This window comes from Lutra lutra, chromosome 16, assembly GCF_902655055.1.
Source record: "Lutra lutra chromosome 16, mLutLut1.2, whole genome shotgun sequence".
Classification (NCBI taxonomy): domain Eukaryota; kingdom Metazoa; phylum Chordata; class Mammalia; order Carnivora; family Mustelidae; genus Lutra; species Lutra lutra.
Window position 1 is genome coordinate 46,721,954 of NC_062293.1, and position 19,666 is coordinate 46,741,619.

A 19,666-nucleotide genomic window follows, 5' to 3' on the forward strand; every position below is an offset into this window, starting at 1 on the left:
GGGTCTGTCTGTGTGAGTGGGGGAGTCCCAGAGAAGCTGGGAGTCCCATGAAGCTAGGCTTCATGCCTTGAAGATTTGCAGAGTTGTCCTGTGGGTCACCAAGCCGGGAGTACAGGAGGGAAACCCAGTTTTCATGGGGAAGATAATGACTTTGGCTTTGAATGGGGTGAGTTTGAAGAGCTTGTGGCCCATCTCTGTGGAGTTTAAAGTTGGGTTCTTGAGCTCAGGGTAGCTCAGCTAAGTGAATATGGAGCCAGGTCATACAAAAGTAGACTGTTAAGATCTAGATGAGCCTCGTGGTACTTTCTAATGAGGGAGGCAGACAGGAACATAATAAAGAACCTGGGTGGTTTTGGATAACGCCCAGTCCTGTGGAGGAAGCAGGACAGTGAGGTGAATAAGGGGTATGCACAGGGGATACTTTGGGTGGTCAGAAATAACCCCTCCATTGAAATGACATTTGAGTGAAGACATTGAGTGAAGAGAAGGAGCCAGCCACGAGGAGCATCCCAGGCAGTGGGAACAGGACGTTTGTACTGAGGCGGGAACAGGCTTGGAGGCTTGGAGGTGTGAAGATGCAGAAGGAGGGCGGGGGAATGGGTTAAGACCTGTCAGGCTTGACCCCCGCCTGGTGGGCAAGATGGGAACACATAGTTCTCCCCCACGCCAGCAGGTGGCGCTGTTAGCACAGACTGCCTGATCTCCGGGCGGCCAGGAGGGCAGATGGGAGAACAGGTGCCTTGCGTTCGCTCAGGTTTAGAACTTGGGATGTGTGCTCTTCTTGCTCTCTGGGGAGAGGAGGTCTACGCACGAGGGAGCCCTAGCCAGGGCCAGAAGAGCGGGTGACGATTTCCTGACTGTTGTGCTCCCTCTGCTGTGTCATTTTCAGTGTTTCTTTGCTCATCTTCTCTGTTGGTGACTGTTCCCTCCCCATTTCTAGGTATCTGCATCTTTTCCATCTCTCTTTGCTCTTCTGTCTTGCTCTCTCTCAGTATCTGCTCCTCCCCTCTCCCACTGCTCCCGGGTGCAGCTGGTTCCTGTCTCAGTGATTAATTACTTGCTTTCTTTGATGGAGGGTGTGGTGCGTTAGGGCTAGGAAGGCATTTTTTTTTTTTTTTTAAATCTCTGTGCCTACCGCCTCCTTCTCAGGGCTTCAGTTCTCCATGAAGGGAAAGGCCAGTGACCCCCATCAGCAGAGAATGTTTCTGGGGGGGCCCTCACTCTAGAACCCCTCGGGCCCCCTCCCGGTGCCTCGCCCAGCTCACCTGTAGCACTCCAGCAAGTGGCACTGGTCTCACATCACCTCTGGTGGTGGGAACCTGGGCTTGACCCAAGAAGGGAGAGCTGGACAGCAAAAGGGATCACATGAAACAGTGGAAGAGCTCCATAGAGACTGTCAGGGAAAGGTCATTTTATGCCACAGAGATAAAGCAACCTACACCCCATGCTTAGGACGTGCCCTTTGAGTGATTTCTCAGACTGAACTGGCTGCAGCCTGGTGCCGACCTCCTGGCCCATCTGGCAGGATCTAGGCTGTTGGGTGAGCAGAGTGCTTAACAGCTTGGTTTCTTAAAGCCCCCTGCCCAGTGGGGAGTCCAGCTCTGTACCTTACCTGAAACCATGGGCAAATGGCTTCACCTTTCCATCTCTCAGCTTCTAAGTCTGTAAAATGGGAGTATTAAGAGTAATACCACACAGATTGTCATGAGGATTAATTCAGTCAACAAGTGTAAAGTGCTTCCAACAGTACACGTGGTAAATGCAATGAAATTGCTTGTTAAAGTAAGATTTATTAATGATTAATAATGCTTATACTTGTAATACATTAGTAATTAATTGATATTAATATAATAACAGCAATAGAATGGTAACATCTTCTTAGTAAGACTATAGAGGGCTTTCTGGTCTCTCTGGAAAGCAGGACTGAGACATTTGCTTCCAGAAGACCTCAGCTACTTGGGCTTGTGCTTATATACAAAAATCATTATCCACGTGTGCGGGTCTGTGTGTTTACTGGAAAGATAACATCACACGATGTTAAAGAAAACATGAGAAGGCGCCTGGCTGGCTCAGTGGGTAGAGCATGCAATGCTTAATCTCAGAGTTGTGAGTTCAAACCTGCGCTGGGTGTGGAGCCTACTTAAAAAATACAAGAAGTAGGGTGCCTCGGTGGCTCAGTGGGTTAAAGCCTTTGCCTTTGGCTCAGGTCATGATCTCAGGGTCCTGAGATCGAGCCCCGAATTGGGCTCTCTGCTCGGTGGGGAGCCTGCTTCCTCCTCTCTCTCTGCCTGCCTCTCTGCCTACTTGTGAGCTCTGTCTGTCAAATAAATAAAATCTTAAAAAAAAATACAAGAAGTAAAAGAAAACATAAGAAAAGTGAAGCAAAAATCTCCTGTGATTAATCTTTTCTCCCTCATGGAAATTATTCCCAGGTTTGCACCGACATAGGCCAGTGGTTACCAAAGGGGACCATCTGGGAGTATTTGTTGAAATTCAGATTCCTGGACTTCATCCCAGATATGTTGTACTGGAATTTGGAGGGTGGACCTGGGACCTGCAGCTTTCATGATGGCTGCAGACTGTGCTTGGGCACATGGAGTGTGGGGCTCCTCTTGGAAACTCTGAGCATCAGTGGCTTTCACCTGTGCTGTCCGCCGATCTCATCACCCAAAGGCTGGTCACCTGCATTCAGTTGTCATTGTCCTGAGACCTGTGCTTGGGAGAGGTGTGGCGGAGCATCCCAAGGGAGGCGGCCCACGGTGTACCCAGCAGCCTTGTCCCCAGGGCATAAATAAATGAACTAGTTGACATTTAGGTTGCTTCAAGTTCTCCATCCCCAGAAATGCCAAAGGAACACCCATTTTGGTGAAAGTAGTTTCTTGCATGTGCAGAATTTATTTCCTTGGGCTATATATTCCTGAGGGTGGAATAACTGGCCCAAAGGGTGTGGACCTCTGTTTTTATGAGTATTGCTAAGTGTTTCCACTATGCTGTCTAAAGTATTGTGGTTATCCTGACTGGTACTATTTAACTATTTACTTATAATTTCTTTTGAACAGTAGATGTATTTACATGTATTTGGTTCAAAAAGCAAATTGACATAAAAATATATACAGTGAGAAGATTGCCTCTTACTACCAGTCCACCCTGTCACCTCCTTAAATCCACTTAAGAGGTCCTTTCCAGTGCTTCTGTATAAATTCCTATATAATATGAACATATATTCTTCTTTTTTAAGATTTTATTTATTTGACAAAGCAAGTGAGAGAGAGAGAGAGAGAACGATCGAGGGGAGGGAGCACAGGCAGAGAGAGAAGCAGGCTCTCCCCTGAGCAGGGACCCTGACATGGGGCTTGATCCCAGGACCCTGGGGTCATGATCTGAGCTGAAGGCAGACACTTAACTGACTGAGCCACTCAGGTGCCCCAGGCTGAGCTCACTCTTTGTAACCATTGCATAGTAGCTAGTTTGTGAATCTATCACATTCTACTTACCTGTTTTCCCTCTAAACAATTGTTTCTGATGTTTTTTTACTCTTACAGAAAGTGCTCCAATGAACATGTTTGTACTTGTCTCTATATACACGTGGGAATATGTCTTTAGACATGAGTAAAGCTTAGGGGTGATACTGCTGGTGGTAGGGTAGGTGACTTCTTTTAGCCATACTGCTAAATTGTCAACAGCTTTTACACCCACCACGGGTGGGTGTGGTCGTTCACCAGTCTGTTGGGTGAAATGTCCTTTTTGTTAGGATCTCATTTCTCTGATTTCTCATCCTCTCAAGTCTCTCCAATTGTGCACTGCCCACCACACCATCCGCCCCGAGCAGCACAGTCCTCTCTAAGTCGGTGGACTGTGGCCCTCTGAATTGTCTGCACGTGTCTGGGATCTTTGCAGGAAGGTCTTTTGTGGAGAATATCTTCCACCCCTCCCTTTTCTGAAGCCCTGGGAGTCCAGAGAGCTTTACTGACAAGAGAGATGGCTGGCAAGTTGTTGTGAGACTGAATGCAGTGACCTCCCAGTCACGTTCAGAGGGGCTGGCTATGGTTTTTCACCTTGTCATGGTTACAAGACACCAGCCCCACCTTGCAGGTGCCTTGGGGGAAGCCACAGCTTAGATCTCAGCTGCATTTCCTTTGCTGATAAAACTGAGAGGTCAGATCTTACTGGGCTGGTCTAGGGTGTTGTCTGCCCATCTTAAGGTCAAGTTCTAAGAACTGGGTCCCCTGAGAGGCCTAGAACTAACAACTGGGGAGAAAGGGGGTAACCTAGGAGACCGCTCCTATCACCAATGCCTTGGAAAGGACCATCTCATCTTAGCCTCTGTCTTCAGTTCTTTTTTCAGGTGCCCCTTTAGCCCTCATCTTACAGTGGAGAATACAGACTAGGGAAGGGACCTACAGATAACAAGAGGACAAATTTGGTCCATTTGCCAGCGGTTCTGTCTCTCTTTGTCTGTATAAGGATGGTAAGGTAGAGACAAGTTGCGGACATCATGACACCTTACATCTAAATACTCAACAAAGGGTCCCTGGGTGGCTCAGTCGGTTAAGCATCTGCCTTCAGCTTGGGTCATGGTCCCAGGGTCCTGGGATCAAGTCCCACATTGGGCTCCCTGCTCAGTGGAGAGCCTGCTTCTCCCTCTCCCTCTGCCTGCTGCTCTGCCTACTTGTGCTCTTTCTCCATCTCTCTAATAAATAAATAAAATCTTAAAAAAAATAAAAAAAAAAAATACTCACCAGGGGTGCCTGGGTGGCTCAGTGGGTTAAGCCGCTGCCTTCGGCTCAGGTCATGATCCCAGGGTCTTGGGATCAAGCCCCGAATCGGGCTTTCTGCTCAGTGGGGAGCCTGCTTCCCTCTCACTCTCTCTGCTTGACTCTTTGCCTACTTGTGATCTCTCTCTATTAAATAAATAAATAAAATCTAAAAAAAAATACTCACCAAAACCTCCCTGAAATAATACCATTCTCTGATGTAACCACAATAGTATTACCACATGTAAGCAAATTAATATTAATGTAATAAGATAATTTAATATACAGTCTCTATCTAAATATTTCCAGTTGTTCCAAATTTGAATATGGACCGTGTAGTAGGTGATATTATTGACTTTTTGTTAGTGGCCACTGCACCGGGTTGTCACACTTCTTTAGTCTCCTTAAATATAGAACAGCAGACCTGGCAAAGTGGTTCTATAGAATGTCCCACATTTTGGATTTGTTGGTCTGTTCCCCCTCCTTCCTTTTTAAAACCTCTTCCTTGAATAGTCCTTGATCTTATTGAAGAAGGATGAAATGAGTGACCTGCATGCTGGCAGCAGAGAGGAAGAGAGAAATTCCTGGTTTATTCTCAGGGTCAGCATTGTGCCATTTGCTTTCCCCTTGATAAGGTTGAGGACTCTTCATGAACTGTCCCCAAGCCTGTCACTCATTGGATGGGTTGGTGCACCCAGGTCTGTTTGTATTGGAGAAGCAGTTTTGGGGGTTCTTCCCAGGAAGGCTTCTCCATGGTCCACCTTGGGGGTTGCTCCCCTGGGGTGAGGGAGTGATCTGGCCCTCTTGTTAAAGCTGTAATTTTGCCCCCTCATGTGTGTCCTTACCCATTGGGTAGAGATCTATGTTAGTTAACTAGGTCACTCATGACAGAAATCTAGTTCACATTGGCTTAGAGGAAAAAAAAAAGACATCAAAAGGAAAAACAAATCCAAAAAAGTTCTTGTAATGGATACCTTTATGAAAACTCAGCTTCAGGAATGGCTGGATCCAGGTAGGTCAGAAAATATTAGATAGTCTGTTTGGCTCTGGTTTCCTCCACATTCACTTCATTTGTAGGCAGCTCTCCTCTCATAACACAGCCACCGAATCTGGAAGCTCCAGGGTTAGAAAGCTGCTTCTTCCTGTGGTGCCAGCAAAGATTCAGGTGTTCACTCTGGACTTACCAGGTTAATGTGCTCATCCCTAAAGTGATCACTGTGGCTTAGTGCATGGAATACATGGATTTGTCAGGCCTGGACCATGGTACCCACCCGGGAGTTCAGAATGGGTAGGTTGGGAGAAGGACAGCCCCACCTAAGTCACAAAAAACAACAATGGTGTCAGAGTGCTTTCCAAGGTTTGTCAACCAGGGGGGCCTGGGTACTGAACAGGCAGAAATCTGGTGACAGGGTTGGGGAGCCTCTGGCCCAATCAGTACCTCCTCTCCTGGAGTCTCTAGTACTCTTCATTTTGGATTTTGTGGGGGTCAGTATCTATGGGGATCATTTGTGGCTGGTTCCCAGCTCTGCTTCTTAGTAGCTGTGTGATCCTGGATAGGAGCATTAACCTCTCTGTGTCTAAGTTTACTCATCTAGCAAATGGGGAGGGTATATATATTTTTTGAAGATTTTATTTATTTATTTAGTAGAGAGAGAGAGAGAGAGAGAGAGAAGGAGAGTGTGTGTGAGCGAGAGGTGGGAGAGGGGCAGAGGGAGAGGGAGAAGCATACTCCCCTCTGAGCAGGAACCTGAGCCGAAGGCAGATGCTTAACTGACTGAGTCACCCAGGCTTCTCGGGATGAGCAACACCTGCCCTCAGAGCTGTTCCTGGATAGGAACAGCTGGGATGGTGAACTACACCAGGCTGTGGACACCTCAGGACTGGTGGGGTGATTTCTGCATGGGGCACCATCTGAGCCCTTAGCTCATTCTCTGAGTTCCATGTGGGGAGAGGAAAAAGGTGGAAATGCATGGGCTGGCACAGTGATTTCAAAGTTGGAACTGGGAAAAGTGACATTAGGTGGTATAGGGACACAGCATGGCTTGGCACCGGTCACTGGAGAGAAAGCCATTCCCTTTTTGGGTCTCTTTTGGAGCTCCTCACAACCTCAAGGAGAAAATCTCAGTTAGGTGCTAATATGTCTTTAACATCTCTGTAACATTTGCTAATCTTCCTTATTAGTAGAGACTCAGGGCCTTGGGCAGGCTACAGTGTCCAGTGAGCTGAAATATAATAACCTTGTTTGATTTTTGTCATATTTACTTTCCTTTGGCGGGGGTTGTCAAATAATCTCATATTGAAATATCTTCCTTAATAGTTCTTAACTAGCGGGGCATCCCACGGCCCCACTGTTGAGGTCACCTGTGGGGTTGGGAGGGTGATGGTATCAACATTGCAGCCCACAGACTAGGCAGTCCTCGGGGGCTTGCAGTGCTTCCAGAGAGTTCTCTGGCTGAAGACGGGTGCCGCATCTGTCGGCCTTGCTGACAGTCTCATCAAAAGTGACGTTTCCGCTGTGCTTCATGTTTTCCTACTTCTTTCAGTCTCTTGGCAGTTCCTTGAGGGCTTTGATGAGCAAGACAGAGGCGGAAGGTCCCACTTCAGTCTGGGCCTGTCTGTTGTGAATGGCCAGTTTCATGGTCATCCTCAGACCTTTCCAATCTCCAGTTGCCTCGGCCGCGTCATCACCAGTTTTTTCTGGAGACCGCCCCAGGGGGCCGATCAGGCAGGCAGACGTGGCACTGACTTCCCCACCGGTATGCCACAGGTATATGACTTTGACTTCACCGGGCTTGAACTTAGGCCTCGTGGTGGAGGTGGCTGGTGTCGGATGAAGCAGATTCGGGACCACCTAAGAGAGTTGCACCTTCGCTGCAGTTAACGCTCTTATTTTTCTTAGAGAAAAAACACTTGGAAAAACTCCCTCTAGGCTTGGCAGGAAATACGGTATTTTCGGAGCCCTCTCCTCCCCGGGGTTGTCTAAAAGCTGAGGTGGCTTTCAGGAGCTCCAAAAGAAACCTTGGAGTCGGAGCAGCTGCCTTGCGGTTTCTAGACTCCCCAGGCCGCACCAGCTTGACGCAGCGCCCTAAGAAGGCATCCTTTTAGCCACCCCGTCTGAATCTCTGTACCTGTGAGGAGGGCAGGGTGGGTTTCCAGCCCTGGGACCTCAGTGCTCTGCCTTACCCTACAGCCAGCCAAACCACTTCTGTTAAGTCAAAAGCCTAAAGATCTTCTGGGGCCAAGGAAGCTCAGACTCCAGGACACAAGATCCTTCTGGAGGGCTACCCTTCCTGACTCCTGTCTTACTCCTTCTCCACCCCTCCCCCTCCACTAGTTCCATCCCTCCTCCCTTCCAATGATGTTTATCGAGCGTTGGAGTGGGTCACATGCCGTTCTGGGTGCAAGGAAATGGTGGTGATGTCTGAGACGTCCATGGTGTCTGCCTCTGTGGGGTTTATGTTCCACTGGGACAGAAAGACCAAACAACAAGTGAACAGACAAATCAATAAAAACAGAACAAAACAAAACAAGCTAGGTCCCCCGTAACCAAGGGGATGTACTCTAGGTAAGCGCTCAATGAAGGCCTCTCTGGGGAGGAGGCTTTCTTTTGGGACAGATCAACAGCTGAGAAAGCAGCTCAGTTGATTTCCCCATTGGATCTTTTGGGTACATTACACTGTCAATCCATTGTCTTGCCTCTGGGGCACCCCACTGCTTTGCAGGGTGGGGTGGGTTGCAACTGTCTCTGTTCCAGACCCCTGCTTTCCCAGCTTGGTGAAGAGAGCGATTCTCATAACTGACATGGGGCCACGTGAAGGTCACTGCCGGCTTTGCCTGGAGACTATCTTAGGACACCCTTCCTTGCATGTCCCCTGCCATGACAGATTTGACAGATGGTGTTCCTACAAAGCCGGCTCCTGAGCCTGGCTCCCCACAACCTTGAAATGGCTCTAATCTATTAAGAAGAAGGGACGAATTGGGAAGCTTTGGTTCTTTAGTTATGAGCTACAACCCATCATTTGTGACCCATGCAGTCCCTGATCCTGTCTCGTGACTGAGTGAAGAGGGCCGGGGCAAGGGAGGAAATGGATGGAAGCAAAGAGTTTGGAGGCTTGGGTAAAAGGATCATCAACCCTGCACAGTTTTGGGACTTGGGAGAGGTTAAGATGGTGGGAACTAAATGGGGTTTCTCTAAAGGTGGAGGGGAGTTGCTTACCCAAAGAGCGCAGGTTACAACAGAAGTAACTCAGGCTAGATAGCTGGAAGGACTTTCCTGATGTAAGGAGCAAAAGAGCCCTGGAAAGCCTTCTTGGTAGAAAGCTTGCAGAGCTCGGACAGCTGCTCGCCAGGAACTTCAGGGCTGGGCCCCAAGGGGCGAAGCTCCAAGCCCTGGGAGTCTGTGTCAACACCGGAGATCAACTTTGTGTTTGTGTTTGAGGTTAAAAGGACTTAATGTCAGAGTGGGAAAGAGCTATTAACATATCAGTGAGTCCCAGTGCAGAGTCCTTTGTGAAGGAAGCACCTTTCCTGGAGCCGAAGAGCTTTGATTACCCCCACCCATGGGACAGTTTTCTTTAGAAAGGAGTGTCCATCCCAAAGAAGCGAGAGATTAGTTCAGACAACAGAAAACAGATTAAGATTTATCAGGGATCAGTAGATGGGGCCCTCACCTATGAAGTTTCTGGTTGACCAGGCTCATGAGCTGTCCGTGGTGCACACAGCAATCCTCCTGGTGTTGACTCAGGTGATGTTGGTACTCCTGCCTGGTCTGGTGCCAGCTAGCACACTCTGCTCGGCATCCCATCCCTGCCTCTGCACACATATGTGTGCATGCACGTGTACGTGTGTACGCATGTGCGTACACACACACGCGTGCGCACACACACACACACACACACACACACCCTGGTGGAATGTGCAGTGCAGGGAATGCAGATGGACTATGTGGGCACCTAAATCCTAGATTGACCTGAGGGTGTGTGTGTGTGTGTGTGTGTGTGTGTTAAACACTTGCCTGCTTGTACATAGCAGTGCCTTGGTCTTTCTAAAAACTCTTGCATATGGCAAATGCATACAAGTCAGGAGCAAAAAGGTTCTAAAGTGAGCTTCAGCACAGCCCTCAGGTGCTCACTCTCATTGTTGTCAAGCTCAGTTCTTTGGTTTCCGGGTGAACAGTCACTGAGCGGGGATTCAAAACAACACAGTGAGCAAGGCCCCCCTCCCCAAGAATACTTGTCAGGGGTGTCACAGGCATTCTCATTTAAAATGTCTGACAACGGGGTGCCTGGGTGGCTCAGTCTGTTAAGTGGCTGCCTTCAGCTAAGGTCATGATCTCAGGGTCCTGGGATCGAGTCCCTGCTTCTCCCTCTCCCACTCCCCCTGCTTGTGTTCCCTCTCTCTCTCTCTCTCTCTCTCTGTGTCTCTCTCTCTGTCAGATAGATAAAATCCTAAAAAAAAAAAAAGTTTGACCATAGCCATCTTTTTACTTAGAAAACGAAAATGGAGTCCTTATAAATTTGTATATAGTAGAAAAACACAAAGATGACAATAAAAATCATCATTTACTTCCAGAGATAATCTGTTAACCTTTTCTTCCCACTATGAACATTCTTCTCTTACTTTTGATTACGGAAAATGTCAGGCAACTACACGGTAAATAGAATCGTGCCCCCCGCAGTTACCGCTGCTGTGCCGCGCCTGGGTGAGCCAGACCTCCAAACCAGCCCACTCCTTACTGCGCTTACTGTTAATTTCATTGTTTTGGGGGTAAAACTTACATACATTGAAATGCACAGATCTTAATTGTACATTTTGGACAAAAGAATTCCACCACCCTTTCCTGAAATAGAACATTTCTGTCTCTCCAGAAGCTCCCTTACCCCCAGAGGCAACCACTGCCCTAATTCTTGCACCTTAGATAGTCTGTTTTAGAATTCATATAAATGGAATCATACTTTTTTTTTGTATCTAGCTTTTTTCACTCAGCATACTGTTTCAGAAAGTCATCCCTGTTTTTGCATGTCTTGGTATTTTGTTCCTTTTTACTACCAAGTGGTGTTCCGTGGTACGGATATTCCACAGTTTGTTTATGGACTGTCCATTTTGTTTATTTTTGTTTATTTATTTAAGATTCTACTTATTTATTTGAGAGAGAGAGTGCGAGCGAGCAAGAGAGAGCACGAGCAGGGAGGAGAGGGAGAAGCCGGCTCCCTGTGAGCAGGGAGCCTGGTATGGGGCTCCATCCCAGGACCCTGGGATCAGGACCTGAGCTGAAGGCAGACACTCAACCGACTGAGCCACCCAGGTGCCCCATAACGGAGTTTTAGCGTGGTACAATGGTTATGATTGATCATAATGGGGGCCCCTGGGTGGCTCAGTGGGTTAAGCCGCTGCCTTCAGCTCAGGTCATGATCTCAGGGTCCTGGGATCGAGTCCCACATTGGGCTCTCTGCTCAGCGGAGAGCCTGCTTCCTCCTCTCTCTCTCTCTCTCTCTCTCTCTGCCTGCCTCTCTGCCTACTTGTGATCTCTCTCTGTGAAATAAATAAATAAAATCTTAAAAAAAAAAAAAAGGATTGATCATAATGGCTCTGAGCCACCAAGGAAAGGTTGCCTTTAAAAAGAACAAAAATGTGTAAGACTTTTAGAGAAATTTTCGGCCAAGGTTATTAGGCTAAGAGCAAGCAGGCAAACAAAGTTTTGCAAGTCAGAGCTCTAGTTGTCTGGAAATCTCAGTTAGGCGTAATACGTCATTTCTCAAGGAAGCCAGAGACAGAAGGCGTGACTGGGTGTATAAAATAGTATATAAATAATACATGTATAAGGAACCATTCTGTTCTTTGTAGATCCAAACAGAATAGGTTTTTGGAGAGTCTGCCGGTTCTTGCTTGGAACGATGTTGCTAAGCAATGTTGCTAATATTATGGAAAGACAGCTTTCCTCCTCACTTTTCCACTCAGTCTTGGGAATCTGGGAAGTAGAAGTGGCTTCGGGTAGCTACAGCTGGCGAGGCTTGGTGATGTGACATGGGGACCAGGGACCCCGGGTGTGAGAAGAGGTCCTCAGTGTGACAGGCTGCAGGCCACTCATTCCTCAGCCTCTTCCGCTCCTGGTTCTCTGGGGGGAGCCCTGGGTGGGCGCCATGCAAAATTTGCTTCATGTGCATCAGAAATGTCACACACAGAAGAGTCCTCTTGAATGTTTCTACCGAGGGAAAAATTATAGTCATGCCACTCAGATTCATGGGTTTAGTCCTGATTGACGTCGTGCATGGCAGACTCTAGGTTCCAAATGACGTGCAGCCTGAGGGCTGGATCCCTGCCACAGAGTGGGATCTGTGGGTTTCCTCAGGCACAGTTTCCTTTCCCTGGAGCTCGGAAATGCCACACAAGTTACCAAGATCCGTTTCCAAAATCTGAGCCAGTTTCTAGGCAGATCCTCTGTTTAGTATGAAATGTGTGGCTCCAGGAAAGTATGGCTGTTGCCAGGGCTCCCGAGTCTTGTCTTTGCGGCCTCCCTGCTGGGCCTGGGCATGACTTGGTGCAGTCACTGAAGGAACGTGTTGTGGGATGGGCCCCCTTGGGGGCTGCTGGTGGGCTCTGAGAGGGGACATTGGGAGCTGGGAGGAGAGGCAGTGCATTGGGTGTTGGCAAAGACCCCTCCTGCATCTCTCTTTTCAAAGTAGGAATGGTGGGGCGCATGAGAGGGTCAGTGAAACATCTGACTCTTGATTGTGGCTCAGGCCTTGATCTGAGGGTTGTGAGTTCAAGCCCCGTGTTGGGCTCCACGCTGGGCATGGAGCCTACTTAAAAACAGAACAAAGTATAAATGGTTTCCACACCTCAGACCTTTCCAGCCTTTCCCTCCTCTCTCTTTCCCTCCCTCTTTTTCCCTCTGGAGCACCCCCACCCCTCTCCCCTTTCTTCTTTTTTTCTCTTCTTCCTGGGCTAGTATCCCAGAGACACAACTGTAATGAGGCCCAGCAGGGGGCGCTGATGTACCTGCCAAGAATGAAAGTCATCCGTTGCCTAGAGCACAGGTGTGGGTGTTCTGTAGAAGTGAGAGTGAGAGAGGCTTCAGAGTGATTTCTCCGAGCTGCTGTATATGCGGATGTGCCCCAAAGGCAGAAGAGAGTGGTGGTCCTGGCCTGTCCTGAGCGGGCCTAAGGTTGTGCGATCCATAGGGTGGTCGGGGAAGCTGTCCCCTGCAGAAGGGGAGGGGCGAGGCATCTGAAAGAAGTCTGGTTTTCATAGAAGGCCCCACCCTGCTGGCTCCCAAGCCGCTCTTTGCTGCCTATCTTTTCCCAATCCTAGCCAAGAAGGGGTTGCAGTCATTTTCCAGAAGCATGGAGGTCCCAGAGCTCAAGGGGGCATGGGGTGGAGAAGGAGCCCTTGCTCCTGTTTCTCTCTGAGACTTGGGCGCTGGCAGCAGGGCTAAGTCCCAGTTTCACACGGATGTGTCTCCTGGAGCAGGTTCCCAGGCACAGAAGGCCCTTTTCTTTAGGACCAAGCATGCGTGTCTGTCTGTCTCACCCCACTGGCCCCTTAGGAACGGGGTGTGCAGCTGTCTGCCCTCTGTTCATGATTAACTTCCCTGTCGTGCCCTCCCCCGACTCCCACCCAGGCCCCTTCAGCTTTTGGGCTTCCCCCCAGTGGGGCAGAGACCCAGGTTGGCAGCTGCCTGGCACTTTGTTCTCAGGGACTGTGGGCTTGGGGGTGGGGCGGGGGTGGGCGGGAACCGACCTTTGAGGTTCTGTGAGCTGGGACACTGCTGGGGATAGACTGCTGGTAGAGATTGGGAGACCCCTTTCCTGCAGTCCTCCCTGAACTCCTTTGCTCTGGTCTGCTTGTGTCCAGCCTTCTCTGTTGACTCACTAATGTGAAAAATGTCCCCCCCCCTTTTTTTTTTTTAAAGATTTTATTTATTTATATGACAGAGAGAGAGACAGCAAGAGAGGGAACACAGCAGGGGGAGTGGGAGAGGGAGAAGCAGGCTTCCTGTGGAGCAGGGAGACCAATGCGGGGCTCGGGATCCCAGGACCCTGTCTATGGTCAAGACCTGAGCCGGAGGCAGAGGCTTAACGGACTGAGCCACCCGGGTGAGCCATCCGGGTGACCCAAAAGTGTTCCCTTTTGATTCTCTTTGAAACTTTGTGATTTCTTTAAGGACCATGTCTTTGTTTGGTGCAAGTGCTTTGGCTAACACCTAACACTTGCCTATTTTTCTCTTTTAACAAAGTTGTTTGAAGCTCAGAGACTTTGCCAGGCAATAGTATAGAGCTAGATTTTAATAAGTTTGTATTTGTTTTCATGATATGAATGACAAGCGTTCATAAATTTTCGTTTAGGGTAGTAATGTTTTCTTTTAAAAGTAATTAAGTTAAAAAGTGAGTTGATTTAATTAAGGGGAAATAATATTAAATGACGGGGTATGTGATGTTGAGCCAAAAAATGGTGAAGGGGGTATGTGAATGGCCTAATCTTGGGGAACTGTGGCTGGGTCACACTGCACCAGGTAGCCTGGCATGGGATTGTTTTGTGGTTTCTTGTGTGTTAGAGCAATGTTTGTTTTGGGCAAAGGTGGTCTTCTCTTTCTCACTTACCTTAGTCCCTCTGCACAAAGTATTTAATAAATGTTGGTGGGATGGGGAAGTCTAGCATGGATGGCCATTGCATTCTCTGCCTTATACCAGGGAGAATGAGGGGTGCCCCCTTTCCACCAGCACCTGGTGCCCCATTGGGGCACACACCCCATGTCAGTTCTTCTCATTCTCCTGCATTCTCCATGCAGGCTTCATCTTCACTTCAGAACTGAAAGGCAGACGGTCGCGGGGCAGCTTGTTATGCTTTGGTGTTTTGGTGTGTGGTATGGACAGAAGGAAGGGCTTCCTCACTGTCAGCAAACTTCTACCTCTAGGGCCTCAGGAATCAGATCAGGTTTTGGTCTTTTAGGGACAACCTTGTGTTTTCAGCCACGTTGGGGCTAGAAATATTGGGGTTGTAGAGGAACTGAGAGAGCCTGGAACCCTAGAACAAGAAGGATAACCTGCTTGGTGGAGAGATTTTTTTTGCCTTCATTCCAGTGCCCTGTTGCTCACTGATGCACTTGACCTGAAATACCTCCCAGGTGGTGGGGAATGGGCTGGAGCCACCCCGTACTCACTCACCTGGGAAAGGGTCAGACCTTGCACTGGAATGCAGCTTGCTTCTATGTGTAGGTGGATAGAATTCACCCATGCTGGGCTAGACCTATGGCCAGTGCCCCCATCACCCTCTGAGTCCTGAAATAGTCCATCAGCTAACTTGTCAGTTTTGTGTTCTGCGGGAGGCAAAAGCCCTGAGCTGCTTGTGCTTGTGCTCTGCCTTCTAACCCCCTGAGGACACTCATTTCCCCATTCTTTTAACAGACTGATTCTCCGGTCCCTACTGCTGTACTCCTTGCAGCAGGCCTAGCTGCAGTCCCAGGGGTGGGGCTGGGGTCACTCACTCTCTGGCTATAAATAAATGTCCATGGCTATCTCTGTGATGCCCCCCACAATCCAGGCAGGCCCAGGAGGGCCTGGGCCATTGCTAATGGATGCTTCATAAATAAACCATGCACATTTTGGCAGCACCCTGGCGTTCCCTCCTCTCCACCCCAGCTCCAGTGCCAGTGAGAAAATGTGCCCACTGGAGAGGTGGGGTTGAGGCCTCAGGCCCTGGAATTCATTTCCAGCCCTGTCCCTCTCCAGCAAGTCCCCTTCCCTGCCGGATTCTCTGTGCTTGCACGAACACCAGGTTATCTGAAAAACAAAAACAAAACAACAGAACCCACAACAAGGCAAATTGCCTCAGGACCTTTATGGTCCCAAAGGGCTGTTTTGGAAGATGGACTAATTGGGCTTATTTTAAATCCCTCCAGCCCTCTGCCCAAGTCCCTTCTGTGGGGGAAGGAGAAGCAAAGCCAGTGTGGACGTTGGAGGGGGTGGTGGTGATGGTGGTGAGAAGGGGCTAGGTTTCCTGGCCCCAGATGGAAGTGAGTGAGTGAGAGGCTTCTGAGCAGCCCCGTCCACATCAGGGACTCAGCCCCCGCCCATTCCCTACGAACTGGCCAGTGACCTTCTTTCTTTAGGTTCTGAAGTGAAGGTAAAGCTTGCATGGGGTATGCGGGAGGAAGGGAAGAACTGATGCGGGGTGTCTGTGAGAGGCTGGTGGGGTGGGGGCTCCCCTTGGTTCCCTGGCAACCTGGGACGCCAGGCAGAGGTGTAGCCTCGGTGAAATTGATCATTGACCCGGTGGTGTGTCAGGCTTCCCGGGCAGGGGAAACAAAGGTTAACGGGGGACTGACTCCAGCTCAGGTAGCGCCGCCCTTGCTGGAGTAGTCCCCTCCTGCCCCCTCCAGCCTCCCAGGACAGCCGCTTCCCGGACTTGGGGAAAGGTAGAAGGTAGCATCCCGCTGAGTCAAAACGCCGGCGCGCCTCAGGCCGGGGAGGGCGGGCGCTGGGAGCGGGGTGCTCTCTCTACCCGCCTGGCCCTGGGCCGGGGAAGGCCGGCGGCGGTGCCCGTGTGCGAAGGCAGTTTCGCACGGACTGAGGACACGCGTTTCGTCTCGGTGGATGTTTTTTTCTCCCTGTGTTTTAAAGGCAGTGACAGCATTGGAGAACTATCCCGGCGGGCCGGGCTGGGAGAGAGCGCGTCAGCCGCCTTTGCCTGGGGAGGGAGCCCGGGGCCCCGCCAGCGGAGGCGGGGACGGGGGAGCGCAGAGGAGGGGACGGAGAGGGAGCGGCGAGAGAAGGGGGGGCGGGCGGCTGCCCGCCAGGAGAGGAAGGGAAGGAAGCCAGGGCGCGGAGCAGAGGGCGAACGCGGCGCCGAGCCCCCCGGGGCGCTGAGCGCAAGCGGGCCGCCTCCCTCTGCTCGAGGCCCGGCCGCCTGCACCGCCCGCAGCCCGGGTGCCCGGGCTGGGGCACGGGAGGCGGGGCCGGGGCGGGGTCCCGGCGCGGGCAGCGCTTCGGAGCCGGAGCCCCGGAGCCGCCCGTCCGGGCCGCGCCCGGAGCGAGCCTTGGAAATGCCTGTGCTGGGGGAGCGGGCGCCGGTTGCCCGGCAGGCTCCGAGGAGACGCTGAAGGTCGCCGGGAAGTGAGCGCCCGGTCACCTGACCCCCGGGGCGCACCTAGGCTGGGCGGGGCCCATGAGAGGCGGACGGCCGGGGCCGGGGCGCAGGGGCTGGGAGCGGGCGGCGTGGAGCGCGCGGAGCCGGGCGGACGGGGGCGCGCTGCGGGCGGGCGAGGGCGCGGCCGGGCACCGCCGGCGGCCTCGCCATGTCCCAGCCCGCGGGGAGGATGCATTGCCGAAAGGCAGGGATCCGCGCCGCGGTGGTGCTCATCGGACTCCTGCACAAATCGCGAAAACAGAATAAAGAGAAAAGGTAAAGGCTGGCAGCGCCGCCTCCCCCTTCCCTCCACTCTCATGCTAAATCCCCGTTTTCATTGGGATGGACTTTTCCAAAAGGGCCTTTGGCCCCGAGTTGGTTGGGAAAAACCTCTGCTCTGTGCGCCGTCGGGGGAGCAACTCAGGAGCTTCGATCCGGACACTGGCTGTTGGGAGAAAGCTGAGGCAGGACTTTGGCTGGGTCGGAGGGAGGCTGGGAGGGCCCTTCGGGTTCCATCATCAACAGAGGGGCACCAAGTGTCTCGTCCCCATTCCCCTTTGGCCATTTCGTTCTTATTTGCCCATCGCAGCTCCCTTTCCAAAGCCTGCAGCGTGGGTAGCATTGATCCGACTTGGGTGACAGCCCCTGGCTTAACCCGAGCAGCCCAATGCGCCGAGCAGCCCAATGCGCCGGAGATGCCGTTTGCTTCTCTGCAACTTGGCTGAGCCTGTGAGGTGCCTGCCAGGCTGGGATCTGCTTGCCTTGCACACAGTGCGGGCAGGCGAGGAGCAAGTTTGGAGGTTGCTTAACAGCCCCCTTCCCCCTTCTTTGGATTTTTTTTTTCTCTTTCCGTCTTCACCTTTCTTGGGTTTACTGTAGTAATTGTTTGCTCCTGGATGTTGGAAATTGTCCTCTTGAGCTGACCTGTGGGGAAAAGAGGTAGGGGTTTGGGGCCAGCAAAGGAGCTTCTGGGACAGCTTCCCGGGCTCCAGTCCCTTGTTGCAGGCTTGATGTCCTCAAAACCCAAGGGAGCTGCTCACACCCGCTGGCACCCACTCACTCCTCTGCCATGGTACACGAGCCCAAAGGTGCCCAGCAACTGGGCTTCATCAGAGCTGACTGTCCACAGAGATGTTGTAAGGATTTGGGGTGACTCCAGTGGCTCTGCTGGGTCCTGATCTGCAGAGGAGTTTGGAGTGTTAGTGCTGTGCTCTGCATTAGGCAAAGGCTAAGTAAGACAAGGACAGTGGAGCCAGAGATACCTGGTGACCCCTGGTGGCCCCAGGTGACCCCTGGGCTTGCCCAGAAGCTGGGTATGCTTGGTGAGGGGGAGTGGAGGGCAATGGATTAGAGCACTTTGAGAAGCTGGCATGGGTTGCCTCTGTGGTGTAGTTGCCCCCCATCCCTCTTGTCCCCCTCCTATGATGCAGTCTGATTCGATGTTTCCCATAGCTAAGGTGACTAGCCAGTGAAATGACTTCAGGTGGTTAAGCATGAAATAACATTGAGTCACCCAGTGAGAAGGTTCTTCCCTTTTCAGTTCTCTACTAATGCATGTGATTTCTTCAAGGGGAAAGTTTCAGGTTGGTGCTAGTCTGGCTTTAACACCCTCTTAACACTTACTGATCTCTCTCATAACAAAGAGAAAGCAGACCTCTGGCTTTGGGCCTTTAAGTGGGGAACAGTGCCTGCCTACAATTTAGGTTGTTTTTATGCTATTTATTTTTAGAATTCTCTCCTTGTCATGGCCAGTGGTCCTGATTTGTGTCTTTGTGGTGGTGATATAAAGCATCACTTTAAATTAAATGTATAAAGTCCCAAGAATGAGTCCATTTAATTGAAAGAGTGATAGTACAAATGGTATAGGGTGTGGCAGAAATCCTGCAAGTGATGTTAGGGAATGGCTGATGCCGGGGACAAACCTTTCTAGCAGTAAAGGTACCAGCAGGACTCTAGAGCCCGGTACTCCAGGTCTGGGCCCCATTTCCCGTCTAGACTTTGACTCTCTCCTGTTCCCTGTCCTTCAGCATTTTATCTATAGAGGTGCGATGACTAAGCCAGCCCTCTAAAGTCAGAGGGATAGGGGATGGCCATTCTGAGACCACCAGCGCCTGTTTTGAGGAATGAGAAGGATGGTGTGCTTGACCTACAGGCGGCTGCCTCAGACCAGTTCCTGTTTCTGAGTACAGAGTGTATGGTAGGGTGGAAGGTCCCTGCACAGTCCTGGCTCATCCGTTGACTATGACCTTGTAGTATCAATGTAGTCTCCCCGAGCCTGTTCCTGTGTCCATACAGAAGGCCGAAGGGAGATAATGTGGGTGAAGAACGCACCTGAGAGGTGTGAAATGCCATGTGAGGATGAAGGGGTTTGAACAGAACTGTTCGCGTTTGCCTCTCTGTGGGTTCGTGCCCTTGGAAAGCAGGGCAAGGAGTCTGGTGGCAACAGCCCCAGTACTAGTCCAGACCAGCTGTGCATGAGGCACAGGGAAGTACTGGACAGGGGACAGGACAGGAAGGTTGCTCATGGCTCATGACATCTTGTCCTTCCTCCTAGACGCATTGTGCCCTTCCCTGCAATGCAGCAGGCGTTGAGGCCCTCCAACCCCTGCCTTCGTCCTAGTCTGCTTTGGCTTTTGTCCTCCTGATTGCTTTGGCCAACAGACTTAACTTACCCAAGGAGAGAGAGGGCTTGATCTCCTGCTGGTGCTAAATGACCTTTGCTTTGCTTGCTGTAATCTGGAGTTTCTTTGTCTTTAAGCGTCTGAAGTGCGGTGCTCACTATTGACCCT

General features: G+C 50.9%; 1 protein-coding gene across 6 annotated transcripts in view; it reads left to right on the plus strand.

The window, feature by feature from the left end:
- Nucleotides 1-19,666, plus strand: part of RAP1GAP2 (RAP1 GTPase activating protein 2) — a 264,858-nt gene that overhangs the window by 90,417 nt on the left and 154,775 nt on the right. The window contains exon 1 of one of the 6 annotated variants that reach the window (XM_047707372.1): nt 16,573-17,153. The exons of the other annotated variants lie outside the window; for them this stretch is intronic. Coding sequence (XP_047563328.1) covers nt 17,047-17,153 — 107 coding nt within the window. The 5' untranslated portion in view covers nt 16,573-17,046. Of the gene's footprint in view, nt 1-16,572; nt 17,154-19,666 lie in introns of those variants that run through there. 6 annotated transcript variants of the gene reach the window in all.